General features: G+C 32.8%; 2 protein-coding genes across 2 annotated transcripts; one reads left to right on the forward strand and one right to left on the reverse strand.

The window, feature by feature from the left end:
- Positions 1-935: 935 nt before the first annotated feature.
- LOTGIDRAFT_230228 (hypothetical protein) lies at positions 936-17,911 on the reverse strand (the record flags this gene model as incomplete). The annotated part of the gene is made up of 30 exons (XM_009047165.1): positions 936-1,004; positions 1,500-1,629; positions 2,349-2,465; positions 2,758-2,844; positions 3,100-3,230; positions 3,615-3,721; positions 4,029-4,136; positions 4,691-4,815; positions 5,195-5,309; positions 6,796-7,009; positions 7,186-7,321; positions 7,592-7,692; positions 8,001-8,224; positions 10,212-10,341; positions 10,726-10,866; positions 11,161-11,253; positions 11,454-11,552; positions 11,739-11,804; positions 12,063-12,137; positions 12,601-12,711; positions 13,020-13,103; positions 13,440-13,620; positions 13,932-14,076; positions 14,553-14,653; positions 14,925-15,154; positions 15,755-15,901; positions 16,420-16,500; positions 16,828-16,988; positions 17,317-17,419; positions 17,753-17,911. The coding sequence occupies 30 exons, from the start codon at positions 17,909-17,911 to the stop codon at positions 936-938; spliced, it is 3,771 nt and encodes a 1,256-aa protein (XP_009045413.1).
- A 303-nt stretch (positions 17,912-18,214) lies between these two features.
- On the forward strand, positions 18,215-20,890 carry LOTGIDRAFT_110283 (hypothetical protein; the record flags this gene model as incomplete). Its single annotated transcript, XM_009047166.1, has 6 exons — positions 18,215-18,405; positions 18,957-19,091; positions 19,404-19,540; positions 19,737-19,879; positions 20,216-20,301; positions 20,683-20,890. The coding sequence occupies 6 exons, from the start codon at positions 18,215-18,217 to the stop codon at positions 20,888-20,890; spliced, it is 900 nt and encodes a 299-aa protein (XP_009045414.1).
- Between the last annotated feature and the right edge of the window lie 2,884 nt (positions 20,891-23,774).

Here is a 23,774-nt window from a genome sequence, read left to right on the forward strand (position 1 = left end):
AGAAGAAGGCCTCTGTTCAATTCGTTCATCTGTCTTAATCTCTAATCATTTTTTAGATCAATAATAGATTATTTTGATTTTAATTACATCTTCTCTTGTACGGGGACCTTAATTTAAAAAACCATTGTAACAAGCTACAAAATTTGAGTAGCCATGCCAGTCATGCTTGGTAGTTTGCACGAGGAAAGTTTTTAAAAACTCTTGTTTTCGAGTCAAGTCAATATTTTTATATTACAGTTTTAGATATTTGAGTAGACCTATACAGTTTCAGGGAATAAAGTCGTCTAAATATTTCTGTACACAGGAAATGTTTTAAACGTCCTGGCAGTGATAACAGTCTGTATATAAAGCACTATGTTTACTATTAATAAGTGTGCTTATTCCATAATATTGTCTTGTGTTTGTGATATGAACTCCTCACTTCTAAATGGCGTTCAACTCTTATATTTTTACGTTGAATCATTGGAAATGCAGTTAATGGAGTTTCAAATCTTTCTTTTCTGCAGTTGAATTATTGGTGTACAATCATTAATACCACATTGTCAGAGCAAAGCATCAATTTTGAACAGAACATTTTATATGGAAAAACAAACATGTCTGGCAAAATATGCCCAAATCAACAGTCCTACCAGAGTCAATTTTTAAGCAGTCTTCAATCATTCTGAATGTAACTTACTTTTTCTTTCAATGAAATTAACACATTAATAATAAGAGTCTAGACTCCATTTCATAAATAATCTTACTATAAGAATTTGTCATGTATAACTTTACATTAAGAAATACATAACTTGCGAAAAAATAACATTTTTTGTGGAACGGGGCCGTAGATAGTGCTTTGGAGAATTTGCGGTGTGCACATTGACTGAATAATAATAATAATAATAATATCACAATAATTTGCTGATTAAAATAATGTCTGATAGTAATAATTACTGTCAACTTCGTCGAGCTGGAGTAGAATACACTGATACAAAGGAATCTGTGCTACCAGCTGCTAATTTGACCTGTAATATAATGATGAACATAATTTGTAACAATTGTTACTTTTAATAGTAATCTGCTGATGAGCCAGGAACTATCCGGACATATTAAGACACTTCAAATGGTTCTGGTCCACATAGTTGAAGAAAGCTCTAATGATTTGCACATGAACTATGACTGTTCTGGATAATTCTAAGACTTCGGTTTGGAAATGAGGTTGAATTTCAAGGGCTCTGTTCCATGTATTTGAAGAAAGTCCTAATGCTATGTTCTGGATAGGAGACTTTAAATTTCAAGTATTTGAACTTGAAGGTATGAGCAGTAAATATATTTGCATATATCATGAAACAATTCAAGGCATAATCTGTCCACTTTATTTTGTAAAGAATTACAAGTAATGATCAATTTATTACATTGACTTGACTAGTTGTATTTATCTTTTAAATTGTTCCTGAATGTTCACTAAATGTTTAAAGTATGTCCTTTTTAGAGAATAATATTTCTTAAAATATACTTACAAAAAACGGATGAAATGCTAAACAACTAATGGTACCAATTCTCTGTCCCAGGAAACCTTCGTGATATTTAATAGTACTAAGATTATCACCTGATTGATTATATATAACAATAGATTGATTTAACGCTCCACTGAAATATAAAAAAACACATTTAACACTTAGCATTTTTATTTAAACAAACACCTTGACACAGATCAAAGTGTACATTTATATAAGCGAAGCGCCTGCATTGATTTGCCTACAATACACATACGCAAATCAACCAAATCGTGATTCATGGCGCTTCAGTATGATTTATTTGTGATTCAAGATGGCGGGCAACACTGACAACAAGTATATAAAATACATTTCGAGAACTCATTCTTAGATTATAGGAATATAGACAAAAATATCATTTTACCAACGTTAAGAAATTTTTCTAACAACAAATAGACAGATCTGAAGAAAATTTTATTCCATTGACAGATTTAACTGTACAATAATCAGTGTGTTGGGTAAACATGTAAACATTCAGCTCGGTTATGATAATCTGACGTCAAAGCGAGCTGATACAAATTGCTTAAATAAAAACGCCTTAAGAGTACATTACTTTGTTTAACATGAAAGGACCAAAAATATTTAATGCAAGAAAGAAAGAAACAACTATATTTTACAAGGATAAAAACTAAGGTTGAGAGTTAAAGATCCTTGCTATCAGCTGGTCCTTGGCGATACCTCTCGGCTTTGATCTCTCACAGATTAAGGTTTTTTTTTGGTGAAATTGAGCCTTTGATCTTTGCTTAGAAGAAGAAATAAATTGAAACGAATGGAGTTTTACGTCCTACTACCTCAAGAAGAAGCAAGACTTACCAAGCTATGACATCAGCTCTACAATGAGCTTCCATGGCAGTTAAATTGGACTGAGCTGGAAATTCTTTTACTGATTCTGTAAATCTCGGATCCCAAAATTTTATATCCCCTCCAGTACTGTAAATATAGACATTAAATTATTTCATATTTTGACTTTTTTATTGTATCATAAATCTTGGTTGTAAAAACAGAAATTAAGGTTTGTTGTTAATTGTTATGCCAATTGTTATCTTCAGACAACTGAACTACTGTAGTCTGTGTGTCATTAACAGTTCTTGTATCTCTACTATTGAGAAAACCAATGCCACGAATAAAACTGAATTTTTTTCCCGTTCTACTGAGGAACAAGAAAATGTTGGTCGAATCAATAATAATAATGAAGCTAAACGTGACCAAAAACAGAACTCACCAAGCACTGATAATTTTTCCCTCAGACCCTTTCTGAAGATGAACCTTACAAACCATACTACTGTGTTCTTGTAACGTCATTACTCGACTAGGATATAACACAACAAAGACTGTAAGTTATGCTAGCATAATATATATATAGGTGAATTTATACATGGTGAAAGGACATGCCATAATATGTGTATCACATATCATGGTCGTGTATCAACTCTTTATGATACTACGCAGACAAGACAAACACTCATCGACATTGACATTATCTATATGCATAAGGAATAAAAAGTTGAAGTTTCAGTAAAAATTTTGATATTACAAAGATAAGAGGGTTTGTAGTGTCACTCACCATTCAGGAGCAGCCAATCTTCTGTCAAATAATCTGACGGTACCATCTCCACAACCTGCTATTATTAAAGACCTTCCACTGGAATCACAGGATAAACTTGTCACAGAACTATCAGCTCCAGTGGGAATATCCTGGAATAGATTATTCATCATTTGATTTAAAAAGATAAAAAGAATGACACATCTTATATAGATTATATAGAATGAGGACAGTCATGTACCTTACTCTGAACAAATTAGTGAAGAAACTGGAGAAAGACCATCAAATCCAGACTGTTGGTCAAATCTTCCTGTGATGATAGTTCATTTGGGAAGGTAGGTTTTTCGTCAGCAGATATGAATTCGATAATCTTCAACAAGACATGTATAAAACCCCAAGATAAAAACTTTACACTTATATCAATGTACTTTGACTTGAATTCCTTTGTTTTATGCAACAAAAATGCAGAGCAATCCAGCAGCCAAAGTTTCTAGGTTATATGCAATAAAGGTGATACATGCTGACTCAGTTTTTACCTGTATTTTAAGTTCTTTTTGCGTATCCCAGATTCTAATAATTCTAACATCACCTGATGCTATCAACATTCCTGTTTCTTGTTCCCATTCTGTTATTAAACCTGATCCTGTAAAGACAGAATTATATCAATCATAGAATCTTTTGAAAGGATCTGACACCATAACACCATATACTAATTCAGACTTTCAGACAAATATGACTAAGCTCTAGAATCTTTCTTACTTTGAGGAGGAATCGAACTGCACCTTATCGCCTGGCAGACAACAATCCAACTTCCTAGCAACTAATCTTCTCCATAGTACAACATTATCAAGGCTAATAATTATCTTTTCCCAACTGGTGTCAATGCCATCCCTGATCTAAGCTCCACCCTGCCTGGTGTAAACATACACTCATCAAAAACTAAAACTTACGTCTAGTTAGTGGTAACATATCTGATAAAGCTTGAAATGAGGTGACTAATTCTTTTCCTCGACCATCATCCACCATATAATTCCTCCATACTCTCACAGCACCATCATCTGTAATAGTAATCAAATAAGGTATTATAAAGCATTGAGGAGATGCAGATATTACAACCTTGTAATGGGAAATCTTTGACTAATGATGAACCCAGACAAACATATTATTCACTCAATTTCACACCTTATATTTCTGTAGCTTTCTCCAATTCCTATAATTTATTTCAGTTACAATAGAGAGTTTGTGATACATTTTTCACGTAATTTCTTTGACAGAGACTGTAGATTTTACTCCAGTGGTTCCCAACCTATTTCAGCCTTCACACCCCTGGAGCAATCACCTGGAACTTTCATACCCCCATTTCATCCACATTTCCAGCATGTGATGATATGAGGTGCTCTCTCAATTAAAAATAAATTCTTCTCCTACACCCCTGTCACCGTAGTCCCACACCCTCAGAAGGTGAAAACACCGCAGGTTAGGAACCAGGGTTCTGCCCGTTTATGAAAAAAGTGAATTTACAGTTGAAACATGGGTGTCAATAATATACAACCTAAGAGAGATCTGTGAGTGAAAACCAAAATGGTTAATGCTGATAAAATTGTTGAAGTACCTGAACCACACATTAATAAAGAGATATCATGTGGATTGATAAAATCCATGGTAGTAATTCTACTTTGTTTAGGATTCATGTTGTTTAAATAACTCAATTTACTGCCTTGTTCCCAGTCCCACATACTGAAATTATAGGATTATAGATTCTCTATTATTTACCACCTTTCAAGGGAACAGCATTAAAAAGTTCAAGACTGCTGTAATGGAAGATTTTAAGCACTCATTAAGAAATATTTATATCAAAATCTGAAGTAACTGTAGAAAATAAAGCTATGGAAACAAACATTTTACAAAGATGTCTGTTTTAAACAAAGTTTAGATTTTTATCTCTCTTGTTGTTTGAAGCCATATGTTATGAAGCAATAGACTGACACAAATTTCAATCCAAGCCATATATTGAAACAATTTTGAAAAAGAAATTAAATATGTGGACCAAGTTTCTATCTTTAATCAACCTTTAAATAACAGTAAAAGGACAAAATAGAGAAGTGTAATAGAATACCTGACACCCTCTTTATCAGCTACAGCTAGATAGGACTCGTAAGGATGAAACTTTATAACAGATGGTAGTCCTTGATTTCTATTTACAAATATCTGATCATCTAATCTATTAAACCCTGAAAAAAAATAGCAACAGTGCTCAATGCATTTAAGGGGTTTTCTAATATGTATATGGGGACACTAAGCACTTAATGCTATGAATATGGCAAAAGCTGCTAATACATGTACTATCTTAAGACCTCTGTAACAAGATGTTATAAAAATATCTATATAACGATTGTCAAAAGTTTAGAAATACTTCTTTCAATCCCTTTAAATTCAATTCATGTAAACGATCAAAGAGACACAATTTTATGGTATACTACTCCTTAGTTTCATTACACACTACGTTTCAACAATCTATGTTCATTGTCATCTTCACTACTCCTTAGTTTCATTACACACTACGTTTCAACAATCTACATTGTCATCTTCACTATTCCTTTGTTTCAGTACACACTACGTTTCTACAATCTACATTGTCATCTTCACTACTCCTTAGTTTCATTACACACTACGATTCAACAATCTACATTGTCATCTTCACTACTCCTTAGTTTTATTACACACTACGATTCAACAATCTACATTGACATCTTCACTACTCCTTAGTTTTATTACACACTACGATTCAACAATCTACATTGTCATCTTCACTACTCCTTAGTTTTATTACACACTACGTTTCAACAATCTACATTGACATCTTCACTACTCCTTAGTTTATTTACACTACGATTCAACAATCTACATTGTCATCTTCACTACTCCTTAGTTTTATTACACACTACGTTTCAACAATCTACATTGTCATCTTCACTACTCCTTAGTTTTATTACACACTACGTTTCAACAATCTACATTGACATCTTCACTACTCCTTAGTTTTATTAAACACTACGTTTCAACAATCTACATTGTCATCTTCACTACTCCTTAGTTTCATTACACACTACGTTTCAACAATCTACATTGTCATCTTCACTACTCCTTAGTTTTATTACACACTACGTTTCAACAATCTACATTGTCATCTTCACTACTCCTTAGTTTATTTACACTACGTTTCAACAATCTACATTGTCATCTTCTACTACTCCTTAGTTTTATTACACACTACGTTTCAACAATCTACATTGTCATCTTCACTACTCCTTAGTTTCATTACACACTACGTTTCAACAATCTACATTGTCATCTTCACTACTCCTTAGTTTTATTACACACTACGTTTCAACAATCTACATTGTCATCTTCACTACTCCTTAGTTTCATTACACACTACGTTTCAACAATCTACATTGTCATCTTCACTACTCCTTAGTTTTATTACACACTACATTTCAACAATAAACATTGTCATCATCACCTGAAGATGTATACCTTAAGTATACCATAAAATTGTGTTCTGTTATTTAATGTGATCTCTACCCCTAATTGTCGCTAAAGGATTAAAGAATTTACCAGCTGGTAGAGTAGTTAGTTAGACACCTTAACCCATCAACATATCCTTTTTAATTCTTTGAATCAAACTCATCAAACACTATTCAAAATAAAAAATACCTGCTCGTGTCTGTTCCTCTCTCGCCTCTTGTTGAACCTGAGAATTTCTGTACAATCGGAATTCTCGTTCCTGGTATTTCTTACTTTCAGGATCCTTGTCTTCAGACAATCTCATGACAGGTTTGGCAAAGTAAGAACAACTCCATTGAAAGAATTCTGTGGCTACTTCAGATGGAATTTTATTATTAACTATCTCATCCTCTTTATCTTCTAACTGGAAATACACATTTTCAATTAGAGATTATTTTCAATAGGGGCATAGAGGTGTTTGTATTAAGACCCTTCATACTGGTAACATTTGGCACTTGAATGAGTTGCTATCTGAATCAGGGGTGTTAATGTCCCTCTATTTTTAGGTCATGACCAAAATATGTAAATTTATAAACTTACGTGATTGGGACCTTTATCAAAGAGTTTACGAGAGCGAGGGAATTGAACTGAATGAGGATGTGAACCAGGTTGTCGTGATGGAGAATCTGTACTCTTACTGTCTTCATGATGAGATATACTGTTCTGAGGTGGAGTTCTATAATGTCAAAGATATAATATCTATATTTTATCAGATAACACTCTAAGTATTTGAATCTATATTGTAAAATGACAAGTTTGATTTCAAAACATCACTGATGCAGATATTTTCCTCCTTCCTCCCAAATAATTTTCGATACAAAATTTAATGGACCTTTTAACACTTCATGTTATACATTATATCTGTTAGACAAGACCATTCACTTTGATGTAATGAACCTAATTCTGTGCCAATCTCCAGTATCTACTAAAACAAAACAACCCTTACCCTATTGTCATATGTACAGGGGGTTTGTTGGAAGGACTAGATGGGGCTGAATTTGTCATTACAACACTTTGCACTGGTTTTGATTTTACATTGGTAGTTGCCTGAAAAACATGTCAATTATGGAATAAAATCAAATCTATTATATGTTGCACATGGATTGACATTCAGTAATAACAATCTCAACACAAGACAAGTTCTTTCACTCCAGGAACAAGTTTTACAATATGCCTTCAGGTATTCAACAACCCATTGTCATTTTTCTAGGAATTTCTCAACTGTTCTGTGTATACTTACCAGGAACACTTACAGCTTCAATTTGCACCGTTCTGATGTACCATTTGGAAGCTCAGAAAGAATCAAATAGAAATATAAAGACTAGAAAGTTTCTTAACAAGCCCTTTAAACTTACCCTTGATTTCACAGAATTAACAATAGTCTTGGCCATATCAGCTACTTCAGGATGAGCATCCATAGCTAGTTGTAGTAGAGTTTTCCATACATTGATGTAGACGTTATTAAAACTATGTATCGTGCCTGCAAGTGAAGTGCTTGATGAATAACGTCTGGCTCTATCTATGGTTAAAGAATTCTCGAAACTCCCTGAACCATCCATACTTACTAAACTTGTACTAGCTGTTATGAAAATAGAATATAGCATACGGTGAAAGCGAACTGGGTTAGTGACACATGAACATAAAATGATGATTTTTATTTTTAAGACTGCTGATTTCATTGTTTTTAACAGTCATAGCCAGTAGACTGTGATTTTTTAGAGAAAAAATTATCATTTATCAGTTCTGTATTTAGATAGATAGAGCTCATACGAATAGTTGAGTATTGGGATTCAAATTCATTTTGGTAAATTTTTGATTCTGATTTAATCATTTGATTATTTGTAATTTCATTGATTCACTGGGTCATCAATATTGAAAAATTTGAAAACCTCCTTATTACACACATTGTCCAAATAGAAGTCAAACTAAATGGAGGCTCATACAAGTTGCACTTGAATTTAAATGATTTAACATATTTTTCTCAAAACTGCTCAAATTATGAAATCACAAGCTAAAATATCCAAAATAATGAAACAAGAGCCGTGCTGTGATCCTGGTTATACTCTCAACTGTATAAAAAGCAAACTAAAATGGTGACCAAATTAATGGCAATTATCATTCATGTGAGCAGTATCTAAATATCTGTTTGAGGTTCAGTCTTTTCAAAGCAATAACATGGTTCCTTAAAAATTGCTAAATTTGTGAAATTTCACCTAAAATGTTTAAAATAGAATGAAATCAACAGCCCTGTACTGATCCTGGTCATACCCTACACTGTTTATAAAATGACACAGGGAAAACATTGACATCAGTCAATTTAAGAGATTTCATATAGTGAATAGTGTATTTACCTACTTATTACCTAATGGAAAATGACTAACATTTGACAGTAAAAATTTGGTTATAAATTTGTTTAAATTCAAACATATGTCTACACATCATGGGACATTTAATATAAAAAACAACAACAGTTTAAAACATTCAGTAGTGTAAAAATTAACTGTAATCGTAATTAAACAAGTAAACGTGATAGAAATAATAAACACATTATATTCAGCCAAGGGTAAAGCCATGGATCAGATAGTGGTAATAAAATGAACGATTCAAATATAACACTGTCTTGTACGGGTATCAAAGGGCTTGGTGAATGGTTTGTGAATTAATTTCATGATATTAGTCCTTTGCCCTCTGTTATTTTTCACCATTAATAAGCATGAATGCATCTTAAATTCTTCTACAAAGGCATTAAATTTCATCTCAGCTTATCCAAAATAGAAAGAGTCAAACAAAAACTAATAAATTATGAAAAAAGTCATGCAAAATTCTAGAAAGGAAATTTCAATTAAAAAGCTTACACAGGTTCACTCCTTTAAGACTATTTCTTGACGCACTTTTCTTAATATTTGAGATAAAGGGATCTGCAAAAAAATACGAAGCAAGTATGGATATTTGGAATATCGAATAGAAAAATCATAACAAACAATCAAATAAAAAATTGAAACTTTTTAAACACTTATCCATATTTTTCTAAAAAACAAAATGTTCATATTTGTGTTGATAAAATGTAGGTTTCAACATGCAAAGGGGAGTAAAAAAGTGGTTGCAAAATTGGTATTTGATGCACATACTAGTGATTAGAATGGACTAGTGTTTGGTGGAGGAGTTAAGGATGGAATCATGCGTTGGGTTCTATTGGGTTTGTGACAATCGTGAGGGGGAAATATACAGCAGCAAGCTTCAAATTAATAAAATTGATTCTTTAACCATCCAAGATACATTTTCATTGATACACCTAGATATTATATTTTCCTTCATATGACTTTGACTACCCACACAACATATTCATAAGTAATGATCAGACAAAAGCTTTGGCTACCCACAGCACAAACTCGTAAGTAATGATCAGACAACATTTTGGCAACACACACAACAAACTTGTAAGTAATAATCAGAAGAGCTATGACAAACATTTTAGTATTAATAAAGCTAATTGTCAAGCTAATTACTAAAGACTAATCAAATTGAACACTCGACCCTACCAGATTGATTAACTAGATTCCACCCACCAGCCGTTTCTGCCGTTACCACGGGTCCTGTTTTGATGATCTTTGATTCGTCATCTTGTAACTGAGTAGCAACAGCAGCAAAATGTGTTTCGAATTGAACGACCAATCCACCAAATGCTACAGCCAACTCCTGAGAAAAACAAACATGGATATTATAAACTTCAATTCATTCCATTTAATAAGTAAGAATCCAAAATTACTTAAAACTTCATTGGTTAATAACTAAAAAATTTATTTCTTTAAATTTGCCCTACAGGGTTTCTTTTTCAAAAATGATTTGGTGTTTGGAAATCTACTCAACATTTTAATTATAGTCTTTTCAATATGTTCAGAAACATTGAGTAAAACTTACTTCTCTTAGCATATCATAGCATATCATATCATAGCATATCATTTCATAGCTATCACAATTTACAAATCAATTGAAAATACCAAAGTTTTGTAATGCGTCCAAAAACAATCTAATCTCTCTGCATAGCATAGCCATGACAATATTTAATAATAATATTTTTACCTTTCTAACAAGGGGACTACCATCTGCTCCAACCTGTGTTAGTTTCATTCCAACGCCTAAATCTATATTATTAGCATGGTCAGTACGCTCGGAGGAGGAACTAATAAATGCACCCAACGCATACACTGCTGCTGCTCTCACCTGTGGAAGAAAAAATGTTTGGAATTGAAAATCAAAGATAAAAAAAAAGCCTTGTTTATAACTTATTGACCCATAAATGTATTTTGATTAATTTCATAGTCGTGAGTCAGAAAAATTAAATCAGTTAAATTTGCATATTTCTGGTATTCAACAACAAAGGTTTTTAAACTGATTTTTTTATTTTCTTTACTGCTTGTGATTCAGTCTGATTTCAAAAACAGTTCCTTTTAAAAACATTAAAAAAATCTCATAATATACAGCAGTCACAAAGAATACTTGGAAACTTTCTCTTACCTCAGGGCAAGCATCGTCTAATAAATTATAGAGCTTTTCATGAGCTGAATCTCGTACACCACACCATCTAGCATTATCAAAATTTACCCACACCTATACAATATACAGATATATTAAATATCATAAAGCCAACCTCATTACATGTACCAATAATAATACAGTGACATCTAGATGACATGACTATTGTAAGAAAATAAGCAAATTAAATGAACAACATCAGCTGATACATTGTAGTGGGCCCTCGTTTAATTTTTTTTTAGTCAAAAATTCATGAAAAATTTTAATGACTGTACCTTTCCAAGACAGAGAGCTAACCACTGTCTAAATTTAGGATTTGGATCTGTAATTTGAACAAGACAAGTTGATATAACACTTCCTTGTAAAGCTGCCTCCTGAAAAGGAGAGCATTTTATTTATTTTGTACAAAAAACAGGAGAACTGTAAAATTAAATTCATTATATCAGTATGTGGAAGACAGTAGATTTTAACATTGGCTTCAAGTGCGCAAAGATCGTACCAGGCTATGCGTGATACATATTAAGGGACAAAATCAACCAAATCTATCCCATAATACTAACCTGACCCTGTCTATACTCGTTAACTATCATGGATAAAACAAACGCTGCCATGGTTCTATGTTCAGCCTGAAAAACACAGACACTTTTAAGACTATACCCTTCATCTTATCTTTGGAGCCCCATCAGGTGCAGAAAAGGAAAACATTTAACTCCATATTACTTAATTTTTTTCTTTTGACTGTAACTTTGTGGCCTAATTTCATGGAATCATCTGCCTGATTATTTGATCTGTGATTGTCTATTGCCCTTGTCTTTTCAGGAAGTTCACAAATATGATAGTATTGATATGGTATGGGAGGGGAGTAAAGAAAGAAGAGAACTTACTGACATATAACTATCTCCTAAAACAGAGAGGAAATATTTGTGACCATTATCTTTAACTAAATCAGCTTGACAAGACTGAAACAAAGAAAATGGCAAAATTTTACAGGCTTATATCATTTTGACTTTCTTAAAAGAAAATTATTATCCAAGCAACACAGAGAAAAATGCAGATGTTGTTTTGTTTAATGTTTTTTTTCTGCAGGTTACTTCACTTATCCATGATCTGACAATCTGTTTCTTTAAATTGGGTTTTAGGTTAGGGTCAGATGGGAATGTGACCAATTGTGACCCAATAGCATTAATGATCGGTTAGACAATGCTTAACAATGAATATCCCAGAATTCTTTATATAAAACAGAACAATTGATTGGTTGAATATTAAATGACACAGAACAGGAGATGTATTACAATTTCATAATATCATGGTTGGAATTTAAAGTTACCCCCAGAAGAAACATATGTAATGAAACATATTTCTTTGGACTTTTCTAGTCCTTTGAATTTCCCAGTGATAGTGAAATTATCAATTCATACTCACACTGTCGACGGCTAATATTTTAGCCCAAATAAACACCAATAGGGGTCGTAGTTCACGCGCTGAACTTTGTAATAATTTTAAAACATAGGGAAATATTCCAACAGATAGGGCCTAAAAAGAAATAATCAATGTTTATTTTCACTCATTCACAATAAAGTTTCAGAAATGAATTTAGATGCACTAAACAGTCAACATCTCAATACAAACTGGTATGAACTCTATTTTAATCTAAATACATTAAAGGGTAAAGACATCTAAATATTTCCATGGCTTACAGTAACTTCACAACAGTGATCTCATCCCAGTGATTTCCACCTAAATTGCAAGTGCCATTACCAGCTGATAGAATCAATATCAAGCCGTTAAGATAGTAGTTCTTTAATCATATATACAGGAATGGATTAATCATGTTGACTTACCAAACTAACAGCCCATGGTCCTAGATCTAGAAATCTACCCAGTAAATCTAAAGCTCTTAACCGATGTACTTGACTTAATAACACCTACAAAACAAACAAAAACATGCTAAACATCTTTTTATGGAAAATTCTCAATAAACATCAATGGTTATGGCATAATATATCTTTTCTTCTTTTGAGGTATATTTTAACATGATTGCTTCACAGTGAAGCACTATTTATATAACATAGCAGATCAAGGCAATCTTCAAGAATAGTACATATCAAACATATATATGTTTTGATGTCAAGCATGGGAGTAAAAAGTCTGACTGTAGGTATGCATGTTACAACACTTCTGACATAGTGAATCAAAACATGTCATCCACCACTCACTATTGCGCCCAATGTAACAAAAACACCCCAGGATGAGCTACATACCTGTAAGACTATTGGTAGTTGTTCTGGTGGACGTCTCTCTTCATAACCATAAGACAGCCACACCTGAAATGCTGTCAGCTGTTCAGCAAAGAAATGACTATGAGCTAATATAGCCCCTTCCTCTTCTCCTTTCTGTGGTAGTTGTTTTAAACACAGATCTAATGCTAGGTCCCATGCTTGCCTGTAAATAGAACAGATGGTCTTACAATTCCAATAAAACTAAGCATTTTGCAATTTATGAGGTAGCTATCACAAAGGACCTTAGATATTATTAGCAGTTATTTTGATAGTGAAGTCTTACAAACACTACAGATATCTGATGGAAAATTTGAATGATGAAAATTAAAGCTATAAACATAATCATTAAACAACCAGAAAACCTCTTAACAACTCCTTAAAGTACTTACATTACTACTTGTAAGAAAGGCATGTCTCAAAGTTGGGTAAATATTAAAATGATTACAGAGAAACATTGTCCTGTAAGCCACTTACCACATAGGATGTTGATATGTTGGTGGTAGTTTGGGACTAGATGCAGGCGTACAGTTATACGATCTCATAATTCTTTCTGCCAGTAGGAAGTTACGAAATAAACTTGCTACTAATAAATCTTGACGAAATAATTTTTGAAACAATTCTGAAAATATAAACAAAAGTTGACTTAAAACTACTAAAAACAATGCATTAACTGCCAAATAACTAAATAAATTAGCATACATATTGACTGACTGACCAATCATAAAGAGACCCATCCACAAAGTACATGACCAAGCTATTTCCACTCAGTTGCAGGTATGCATGCAGTGGCATATTTAGGAGGTGAGCAATTGGGCAATGCATCCGATTGCCCTCAGGCCTGTGCAAGGTTTCATTTTAAAGTGAAAATTAAGCCTTCTAAATTTCAAATTTCATCTCATGGCATCTGAAATCTGTTGGCTTCTATGGGCCTCTGGCAACACCCAAACATCAGTCTAAAGTGACCTTGACTTGGAAAGACACCTTTCGTTTTTAGCTCCTCTACCTCCTTCAAGCATATTCTGATAGGCCTATGTTTGCATGTGTCCCAGAAAACATTTATTACTGTCCACTGATTTACCAGAAGAAGTAACTAACCTCTAGGCAGTGTATTCCATGCTATAGTATCTGTTATAGCTGTAAATATCCAGTTTAATTCACCTAACATAGTTCTCCTATCATTTAACTGCCCTGGTATTCTAATCAAATAGTAAAAAACCTTTTATATCAGTAAAAGATAACATTTTATTCTAGGAATTAATGTTTCAATCTCTCATTTCTGATAGACTGATTCTCTCCAGTTAAGTTGTAAGAAAGGCACACACTGGGTCACAACCTCAAATATTTTAAAGAAAAAACAAACAAGTGACTTGATAATTAATACTCCAACAGTCAAAAATCCATCAGATCTACATGCAAAATAATATTTACATTTTGCAAATATATCAATTTGAATATCATAATACTTACTTGTCTACCATTTCTAGAGTGAGACCAGGAACAAGTTTACTGTTGTTCTGTAACACATACCACTTCAGTGCTATTTTGATTGGGGTAGTAAGACAAGAGGTAAAAAGGTCTGCGGGTAAATCAGGATTCATGGGCAGTAACTCTGTAGAACCACAAGCTGCAAGTTGGATACAGTGTTTGGTTGTATTGGTACCAGAACCTGTCCAATGCCCTCCATTAACTGCATTACTCTAAAAAACAAAATCACATTGAAAATCCATGAGAAAACCATCATGTCCTACTAGCTATGTCCTTGTACTTCGCAAAATGCATTCTAATCAAATTAGAGTAGGGTCTACAGCAAGACTCTTGAACATTCATAAAATTAACATTTTGACCTAATCTGATGACATCTACTTTAACCAATCAAATTTCTTCAATCTCTCACAAAACACCAACGCTGTAGTTGGCGTAAATTTCAGTGGTTAAAGCAGGTTAAAATATTTTGACGAATGTTCAAGAGTCCAGTAGTTAGACCCTACTCTGAAGAAGCTATACTAAAAATTAAAAACTAATAAAAGAACGAAAAGAAAGTTGGGTTTAATCATGATTCTTTACGATGTATATCCACTCTACTGTCCCCATAGATACAAAGCCAATTGGTATTTATGCAATTTAATGCATTTTTTTTCATTTCGGTCAAAGAATTGCATTGACTAGGGAACATCTGGGTAAAAAGTCCTAATTTTTCTGTCACTGTCTATAATGTGCACTCTAAGTTTGACAAGCCCCTTTAAGTATAAATAATACAAGCACTATACACACAAATATTAATAATAAGATTTTCTTACCTCCATTTCTTGTTCTCTTTGTGTGGCGAAATGTTTAAATGAATCCACTATCATCATGGCATTAGAACAGTCGTACACATAGATAGAAGGACTGCCCATCCAGGTTTGTAAGTCGTATATTGATAGAGGTATATATTGTGTATAGTTCTCCAAAAAAAAAAAGATTTTTTTTTTAAATATAGATCAAAGTTTTATTATATCATTACAGTAAATCAATTAAGAGAACATAAGGTATCTTGTCTCCTTTCAATTTCCTTACACATCTAACTTTTTAATTGAAATGGGCTCCAAATTGACCATGAATTATCAAAAGGTCAATAAAAAGGTCAACAGATTTGGGATCATAAAACAAAAAAACAAAGAGATACATGAGACTCTAAAATTTACATGTTTAGGGGCCTTTTTCTTGAAAAGAAATTTAACTAATTCAGACTTGAAGAAATTCAGTAATCTGATTGGATAATGAATTAAAACCTTGAATTAACTAATCAGGTGACAGGAACATTAAATTAACCTAAAGTTTTTGAGAATAAAGCCCCTTGTTTTTGTATCAACTATTGGTTTGCGATATCAAGATCCGCTGGAAGCGCAACGTTAATTTGTCATCTTCCAACCTATTAACTATTTACAGAAGAGTTCAATATCTAATAAGAGTCAATGTTTACCTTATTAAAGACCCAGATTTCACCATTGACTGTAGGTCTGGGTACACCATGTCCATTATAATGAAACAACACTCTTTCTTCCTAGTTACATAACACATAAATTTTATATAAAAAAATTCAATTTCTTTTTCTTGATGTAAAATACAACCATCATAAAATGGCAAACATATGTTAACTTTACTAAAACTTAAAAATAATTGTTGTCTTTTAGATTTGAACTAAAGTCTGATTCGAGGTGTTAAATAATGATTGAAAAAAAGCATTTAAAAAAATGGCGTTTAAATGTTATGTTTATTCTGAGAGGAAGATACCTTCATGTGTTTGAATGAAAAGTTTTTCCTTTATATTTCAAAACTATTCACATTTGATTAATTCTGTAAATAAAATAGTAACAAATATTCAAAATACCTTAGCATTTCTCCTTAAAGATGTGCATAATTTTTTAACTTCATCTACAGTTGGATCTAAGCTTTGTTTGTATCGAGCTCTGGGCTGCCATCTTTCATATTGCTTCTGTAGCTGAGCTCCAATTGTCTCTAAAGCTTTCTGACCATTCATTGACAGAGGATCTGAAATGAGATGGAATGTCCAGGGATCTTAAACAAATTTTTTGTTCCTGTAATTATAGAAATGCTTATCCATATATGGCATCATTATTAGAAAAGTTGCCAATAATATGCAAGGGCTTTTTAGTTTTATCATCTGGAAATTTAAATGGTGCAAATTGATGCTATTAGTGTCTCTGATATATTCATAAAAGGTTTGAAAACCTGAATACCATCCCTCGAATTCCAAAGTTAGAAAGGCCATAATTATAATGAAAATGCAACTTTCAACAGCAGAGCATGAAACATTAGGCAAGGGATGTTTAAATTCAGGAAGATTTTATCAACATACCAATCCAGCATTCAAGTCTGGCACAAGGTGAAGTCTTGACAATATCTGGAGGGTCCACACCCACATTTAAGCACAGAACCAGAGCTACACTGACAGTCTTCATCTAAAATAGAAAATAAAAAAAACTTAAAACATATGAAATAAAAAGGTCCCTCAGGGACATTTCACATTACAATGTCATAGACTGCAATAGTGCATATAGCAAGTTGTGAAATAGTAGCATAAAAGGCTAATACCAAAAGATCACTTGTCAAATTTCATTCAAGAATCAAACATAAGACAAGTGGGTGTAGACCTCTGACTCTACAGCAATATGAGTAAGAGTTAAACATTTGTTTCCTGTTTCTGCATAAAGTAGATTAGGGAAATAAAGCTGACATAGAGTAACACAGAGAATACGGAAGGGGAATAAGAAAGCGATTCAAGGGAAACAAACCCGTTCTTTCATCCTCCATGATTGTGCATGCTGAGCCAAGGTGCTGCAGCCAGTTATTTTGTCGGTATGTCGGGCTTCATTAAAGCTCACTGGAAGCAGCCAAACTTGTGGATCACTTTCTCCGTCATCGTATGGACTTGGTAGAGGGTCGACTGACATGTTGTCAAGATAAATAAGCTTAATAAACAGTCGTTTTCATAGAAAAAATATTTGTCGTCCAAAAAACCAACGTGAACTCCGCCATGTTGAGTAGACAAATGTCATTAAATTTGAAAACTGTGAAAACATCTTTTTGAGCTAAACTTTGGCCTTCAGCTCTAAATTATAATTAAATTGGATGAATAATTTCTTCAATAAATGTCGTCTTTTACTTGTTCATAAAATAACATTGAATATCATTCTAAACTTGCTTTAGATTGGAGAGTATATTTACCAAAGGGAGTTAACTGTTGTAAACAAAAAATGGAAGGCGAAGAAGCTGCCGCAGAGAATAATTCAGATTCCACTGAAAATTTACAAGCTTTTGAATATGATTCCGATGATGACGCGGATATTTTTGACCACTTTGGTATCGATGCCATTGATAGAGCATGTCGCATTATTTACCCTGACCAGCCAAACCCTCTACAAGCCTCTGCCATGATAAAATTTTGGTTTGTTTACATTTTATGACATTTGGGTGTGTAAGCTTATGACATAGTAGTTTCAACTTTATAGTTTTATATTAGAGTAGGATGGAGTGCTTTAGTGGAGGCTATCTTTTTCCCCCTGAAATACAATTGTTTCGAAATTTCTCCACCCAAAAACATATTAGTGTATATTGTCAAAAAGGTAGCCTTATTTGATTTTAAAGAAGCTCGAAAGTTATTTTTTGGTGGGCCTATCCCATATGAATATCTCCTTAAAGAGGTTAACTTTCAAACTTTGTAAATGTCAATACTTCCCACTAACACTGGGTTGGAATGCAGTCGTGGCAGTGGAATAGCTCGATCGGTAGTGAGTTGGATTGTCATCCGTTACCGTTAGGCGATTAGGTGCTGTGGGTTCAATACCTAAATGAAGGTTGTATAAATTTGCATTGGAATAATTTACAAAACATAGTGTACAAATATCAATACTTTATACCATTCTTTGTTTCTGTTTCATGTAATCAGTCAAACTTAAAAGAAAATAATTTATCAAAGATGTCAAATTATTTTTGTAGGTTGGGTGGACCAGACCCGTTAGATTATATCAGTATGTACAGTAACGAAGGTGATTTAAGTAAAAATATTCCACCCCACTGGCACTACATCAGCTATGGTTTCAGTGATTTACATGGTGATGGTAGAGTACATAGGTAAATATTTCTTTCTTAAATTGTAGCCCTATATAAGAACTGTTTCAACAGTTTTACAGTTGGGCAAGAAACAAAACAACTTAATATTTGGGGGTAACCAATTTATTAATGCAAAAATTCTTACACCCTCATGAATTAGGGTTTTTGCTATTTGAAAAAATCTAAATCTGTAACTTTATAACTTTGACTCATAGTAGGGGAAAGTATTTAAATCTTATTTTTCTACAAGGAAATTAAATGAAATAGTCTAAATAGGCTTACACCTGTAAACCGATGATTTGTACCAGTAAGATCTTGATATTTTTATTTCAGACAATCTAAGAGAGGAGAAGCTAGTGGGTTTGGTTTCGAGCTGACTTTTAGACTAAAGAGGAACCCTGAAGAAGAAACACCTCCAATGTGGCCTTCAACTTTAATGAATAGATTAGCTAGATATGTGTTTCAAACTGGTATGTATTAAGTGAAAGTACAGTTTCAATTAAAACATGTACTTGCTTAGTTGTGAAAGAACATGAAATAACCAGAGAACAGTAAAGTAAAAGTGAAATGACGATGATTAAACCATGATAACTTTGACTAAATGTAAATCAAATTTGTTTTATCTATTTGACTGTCAAGTGATTAATATCTTGTCCTTTATTTCAGGCAATGTCTTACATATTGGTGACCATATACCATGGGACTCATTGAATGGTGATCCAGAATCTCGTATTGCCCATATTTTGATTGCCGAGGATCCTCAATTATTAGATCTTGATACACAACATGGTGTACTAGATTTTAGACAGGTGAGATTCTATATTTTTATTTAGAAAGGTTGTTGTAATCCTAAGCAACTTTGCACTGAAATTTGGACGATTGATATGCGACCTATTTCACTTTTCAAACTTTGTGGTTGTTATTATCCTCCTGTTGAAATTGCACGCATGATGATTGGGCTTCTGAAATCTGGAGGCAATTGTAAAGAGATTATTTGAACTTTCTATGTGTATTGGCTTCTGTTTGCATCATTTCAATTTTCTGTCTGCTGTTATTGGTTCTTGTAGTTATAGAAATAATGTCAATATCACAAAACAGCTCATAAAGGAAATATTGTTTGAATAATGAAAATATGTTTGATATAGATAGTAGGAGTAACAGATGATGAGGTGAAGACAGCTCAGAAATGGAAAGGAAGTGGAGTTTTATCACTCTTACCAAATTTACCAGAGTTAGTATTAGAAAAGGCCAGGCCATGCTAGTCTGTTTCGTCATCAGTTTCATATTGAGGGGTTCGGTAAAAAAGTTGGTGCTGCAAAGTGATTACATCGAAAAAGTGGTTGTCATCTCAGTTAACTTGTGAAAGTCTGGTGAACTGATTAAGTTATCTTTCCTCATAATCCCAGTCAACCCAGTTATAAATGGGTACTGTTAGTCTAGTAAGGGTCAATTCTAAGAGGCTTAGCTTAGGACAAGCTGGTTGATAGGATCTTCTTGAACCTGAGATGTTATCCTGATAAAATGATTTTTTTTCTCTTTTTCTCATCAACCTATCTTGAATTGAAAATTACTATGTATGTCTTTGCTATAATCTCTTATTTTTATTCTTCAGAGTAGGTCCATTTTATATCACAGATGTAAATAGAAAGGAATCTATTTTTGATCACGATCCCACTCTGATGAAAATGGTGACTGAAGGCATAGAGAAGGAGGGCTCTAATTTAGGTCATGTGACAGCCATGTGTTCATGGTCTGAATGTTTTACAGATAACAGGTATTGTCTTACTTCAGTTGACTTAACAATTTTAAAAGAATTGTGAAGATTGTTTTCTAGTCTTTGTATGAGTATTGAATACACATGCAAACTTTATTTGGGAGATTATTGTATGAAGAGCCCTGGTGATAAAATTCCATCTACTGATTATGTGTGAAATCAGGTGGTGACGGGCCGGCGGGTCTTGAAGAAACATTGGAAATCGGTGTTTGACGAAAATGAAGAATCTAACTTACAAATATTGCTGAGATATAGGGAAGTTTTTGTGCAACATTTGACAAAAATCTGTTAATATTTCAGTATGATCAATACATCGGCCTACCTAGAGAAACTAGATATCAGTCGAGATGAGGCGGAGAACACCCCACCTGTATTCCCTGAATATAATGACATAGTTTATAAAGATACACCAGTACCAGTTAATCTGGACTCAGTTCATCTTTATTTTGATGCAAGGGCTGCAGAGTTACTTCCCATGGTTGTAAGGTAGGCATCAAACTGTTTGCTTAATTGTGCCTTCTATTTGTATTAGAGAGTGCTCATAAAAGGGTGAATCACTTTGAAAGGTCAAGGCCATTATATGTGAGACTTAGGTGTAATGAGCGAAATTTTACTGGTAAAGTGGCTCAAGATAACTCTATTTTGATTTCCTTCAGTCAAGATATTCAATGAATAAAACAATTTCCAATATCATATGTTTTTTCTTTCAGAACACGTTTAAAGAAAGATTTATTTTTTATATTCCACAATGCAGAGAATCTAGCTATTCATTTAATACCAGCTGATATGAAGGATACAGAAGGAATTTTTGTCACAGAAAAAGATCCAATTAAAATGCAAGGCACATATCTACAGGTGAGGTCTATATCTTTCTTTACTCCACGTAGAATATTAGTTATTTATACCCTTTTGCTTTAATACTTTGTTGACTAACTCGAATATCAAAGACAAATTTTTAGTATTAGCTAATCTGAAAGAGATGTAAAGATTTCAAAACAAAACACCTGTCAAATTCCAAGTTTTAAACATGGTTCTGAAATCTACACAGAATCAAAACTGCATAGTATTAATTTAGTTTCAATTAAATTGAGTAAAATCAGATATGGTATTTGATCTCATTTCAGATTTTCTGTACCACCAGTTTTATCAACGAGATGGCGAAAGAATTTGAAATTTTACAACCAGAAGATACAAATAAAAAGGTAAGTTTTAATATTTTGATAATATTTATTTGCAATTTTCAGAACCGTATCATTTTAAGATATATAAAATGCCCATGACACATAATTTTGTCTGTTAAGACATCTATACTCTATTATTTTTATGTGAATTGGAATATAGGCTTAAAAATAGTTCTTGGAAAACTTTGGGAAATCAGATAGCCTTAAAGCAAACTTGAAATATTTTTGAAATTATGTTTTTCAGAAAGAAATTGACTATCCTCTGGAATTTAAATTCAACAATCCAAAAGTTGAGATCACTGTAAATAAAGAGGGAACAGGGGCAATAACGCATGAATAACTCCAGAATTACTTAAGAATGATCTCACAGCAGCGTCTCAAAATACTGGCAGCATCATTTTATACATCATTATCATCTTGTTTATACCAGACTGTAGTTTGTTAAAGAGACTTCATTGCCCACCCCTTACAAATCCTGTCATTGGGTCACGAATCTGCCAGAGCAGCTTACGCTCCGCCCACTTACCGTTGTTATTCACCACAAACAAGCTTTCATCTGCATTCCAAGTTCCCCATGCACACCTCAATATCATTTTATCAGATACTTATATATATATATCTATGACACTCTTTGTCGCTTTCATTTGAAGAGGATTGGCCAATATTAAACTGTCAATCATTCTCGCAGTTCTCTGAATTGTTCTTCCCTTCATCTCATCTTAACTTCATGATGAAACTTATAGGCTTATGTAGTAACAAATCAGTTTTACATGTATCTGGTAGCCCTATGATTCTCTATAATACATGTTTTGATATCCACATATGCTTATACATTCATTATAGTGTGATTTGATGTCTGTGATACCTTGAAATATCAGCAAATTTAATACCACAATCTTGAAGCCTGAATGAATAAAGAATTTCAATTTATAAAGTAAAAATGGGCATATGAGTATTTAAAATGTATGGTAGTACTTGAAGTTGGCTCAAGTCAACAAAAAAGTGGTTTTGATCAAATGTACTTGAGGTCAAGTTGAAATGTTTATAGTTTATTTATAGGCTTAAATAGGCTTACGTAATTTTTTCTGAAAATGTTTATTAGTAGTTAAAATTGAGCTTTCAGAAGGCAATGTACAGTAAATAATTAGATGACCATATCCATAATATTTCATTGTTATTTATACATCATTCCATGTTTACATTGGTTAAAGGGTTATTTTGTATTTTCATAAATAATTGGTGTATATTTCTTTACTATTGCTCATTTACTACAAAAAGTGATACCAACTCATGACAATTTGTTATTTGTCAAGTTTTATATTGATATATTGCTCAATTTATAATAAATATGATGTCCATTCTAACAAACACTGCTGATTGAAATTGCAATTAATATATAAACCTATTTATTTATTTATAATATTTTTGGTATATTTTTAAATTCCATATAAATATATCTTGTTGTTTTGTTAATATTCTGAGAGGTTTATAATATTCCATGTTATTATTTGTTACAAATATCTAATTTATGCAAATTTATTCAAATTGTAATGACAATGACAAACTTGTTGTATAGTTTTATATATTCTGTTCAAATTGGAAAAAGGAGCAATTTGGAAAATGAAATTCATGAAATTACATGTTTTGAAGAAGTCTCCAGATTTTTCTACCGACGTCTCCAGATATTATTCCTCACCTGTTTACATGTACATGTACAATCTTACAATAAATATCTACTGAAATATGAAT

This window comes from Lottia gigantea (genome assembly GCF_000327385.1).
Source record: "Lottia gigantea unplaced genomic scaffold LOTGIsca_11, whole genome shotgun sequence".
NCBI lineage: Eukaryota > Metazoa > Mollusca > Gastropoda > Lottiidae > Lottia > Lottia gigantea.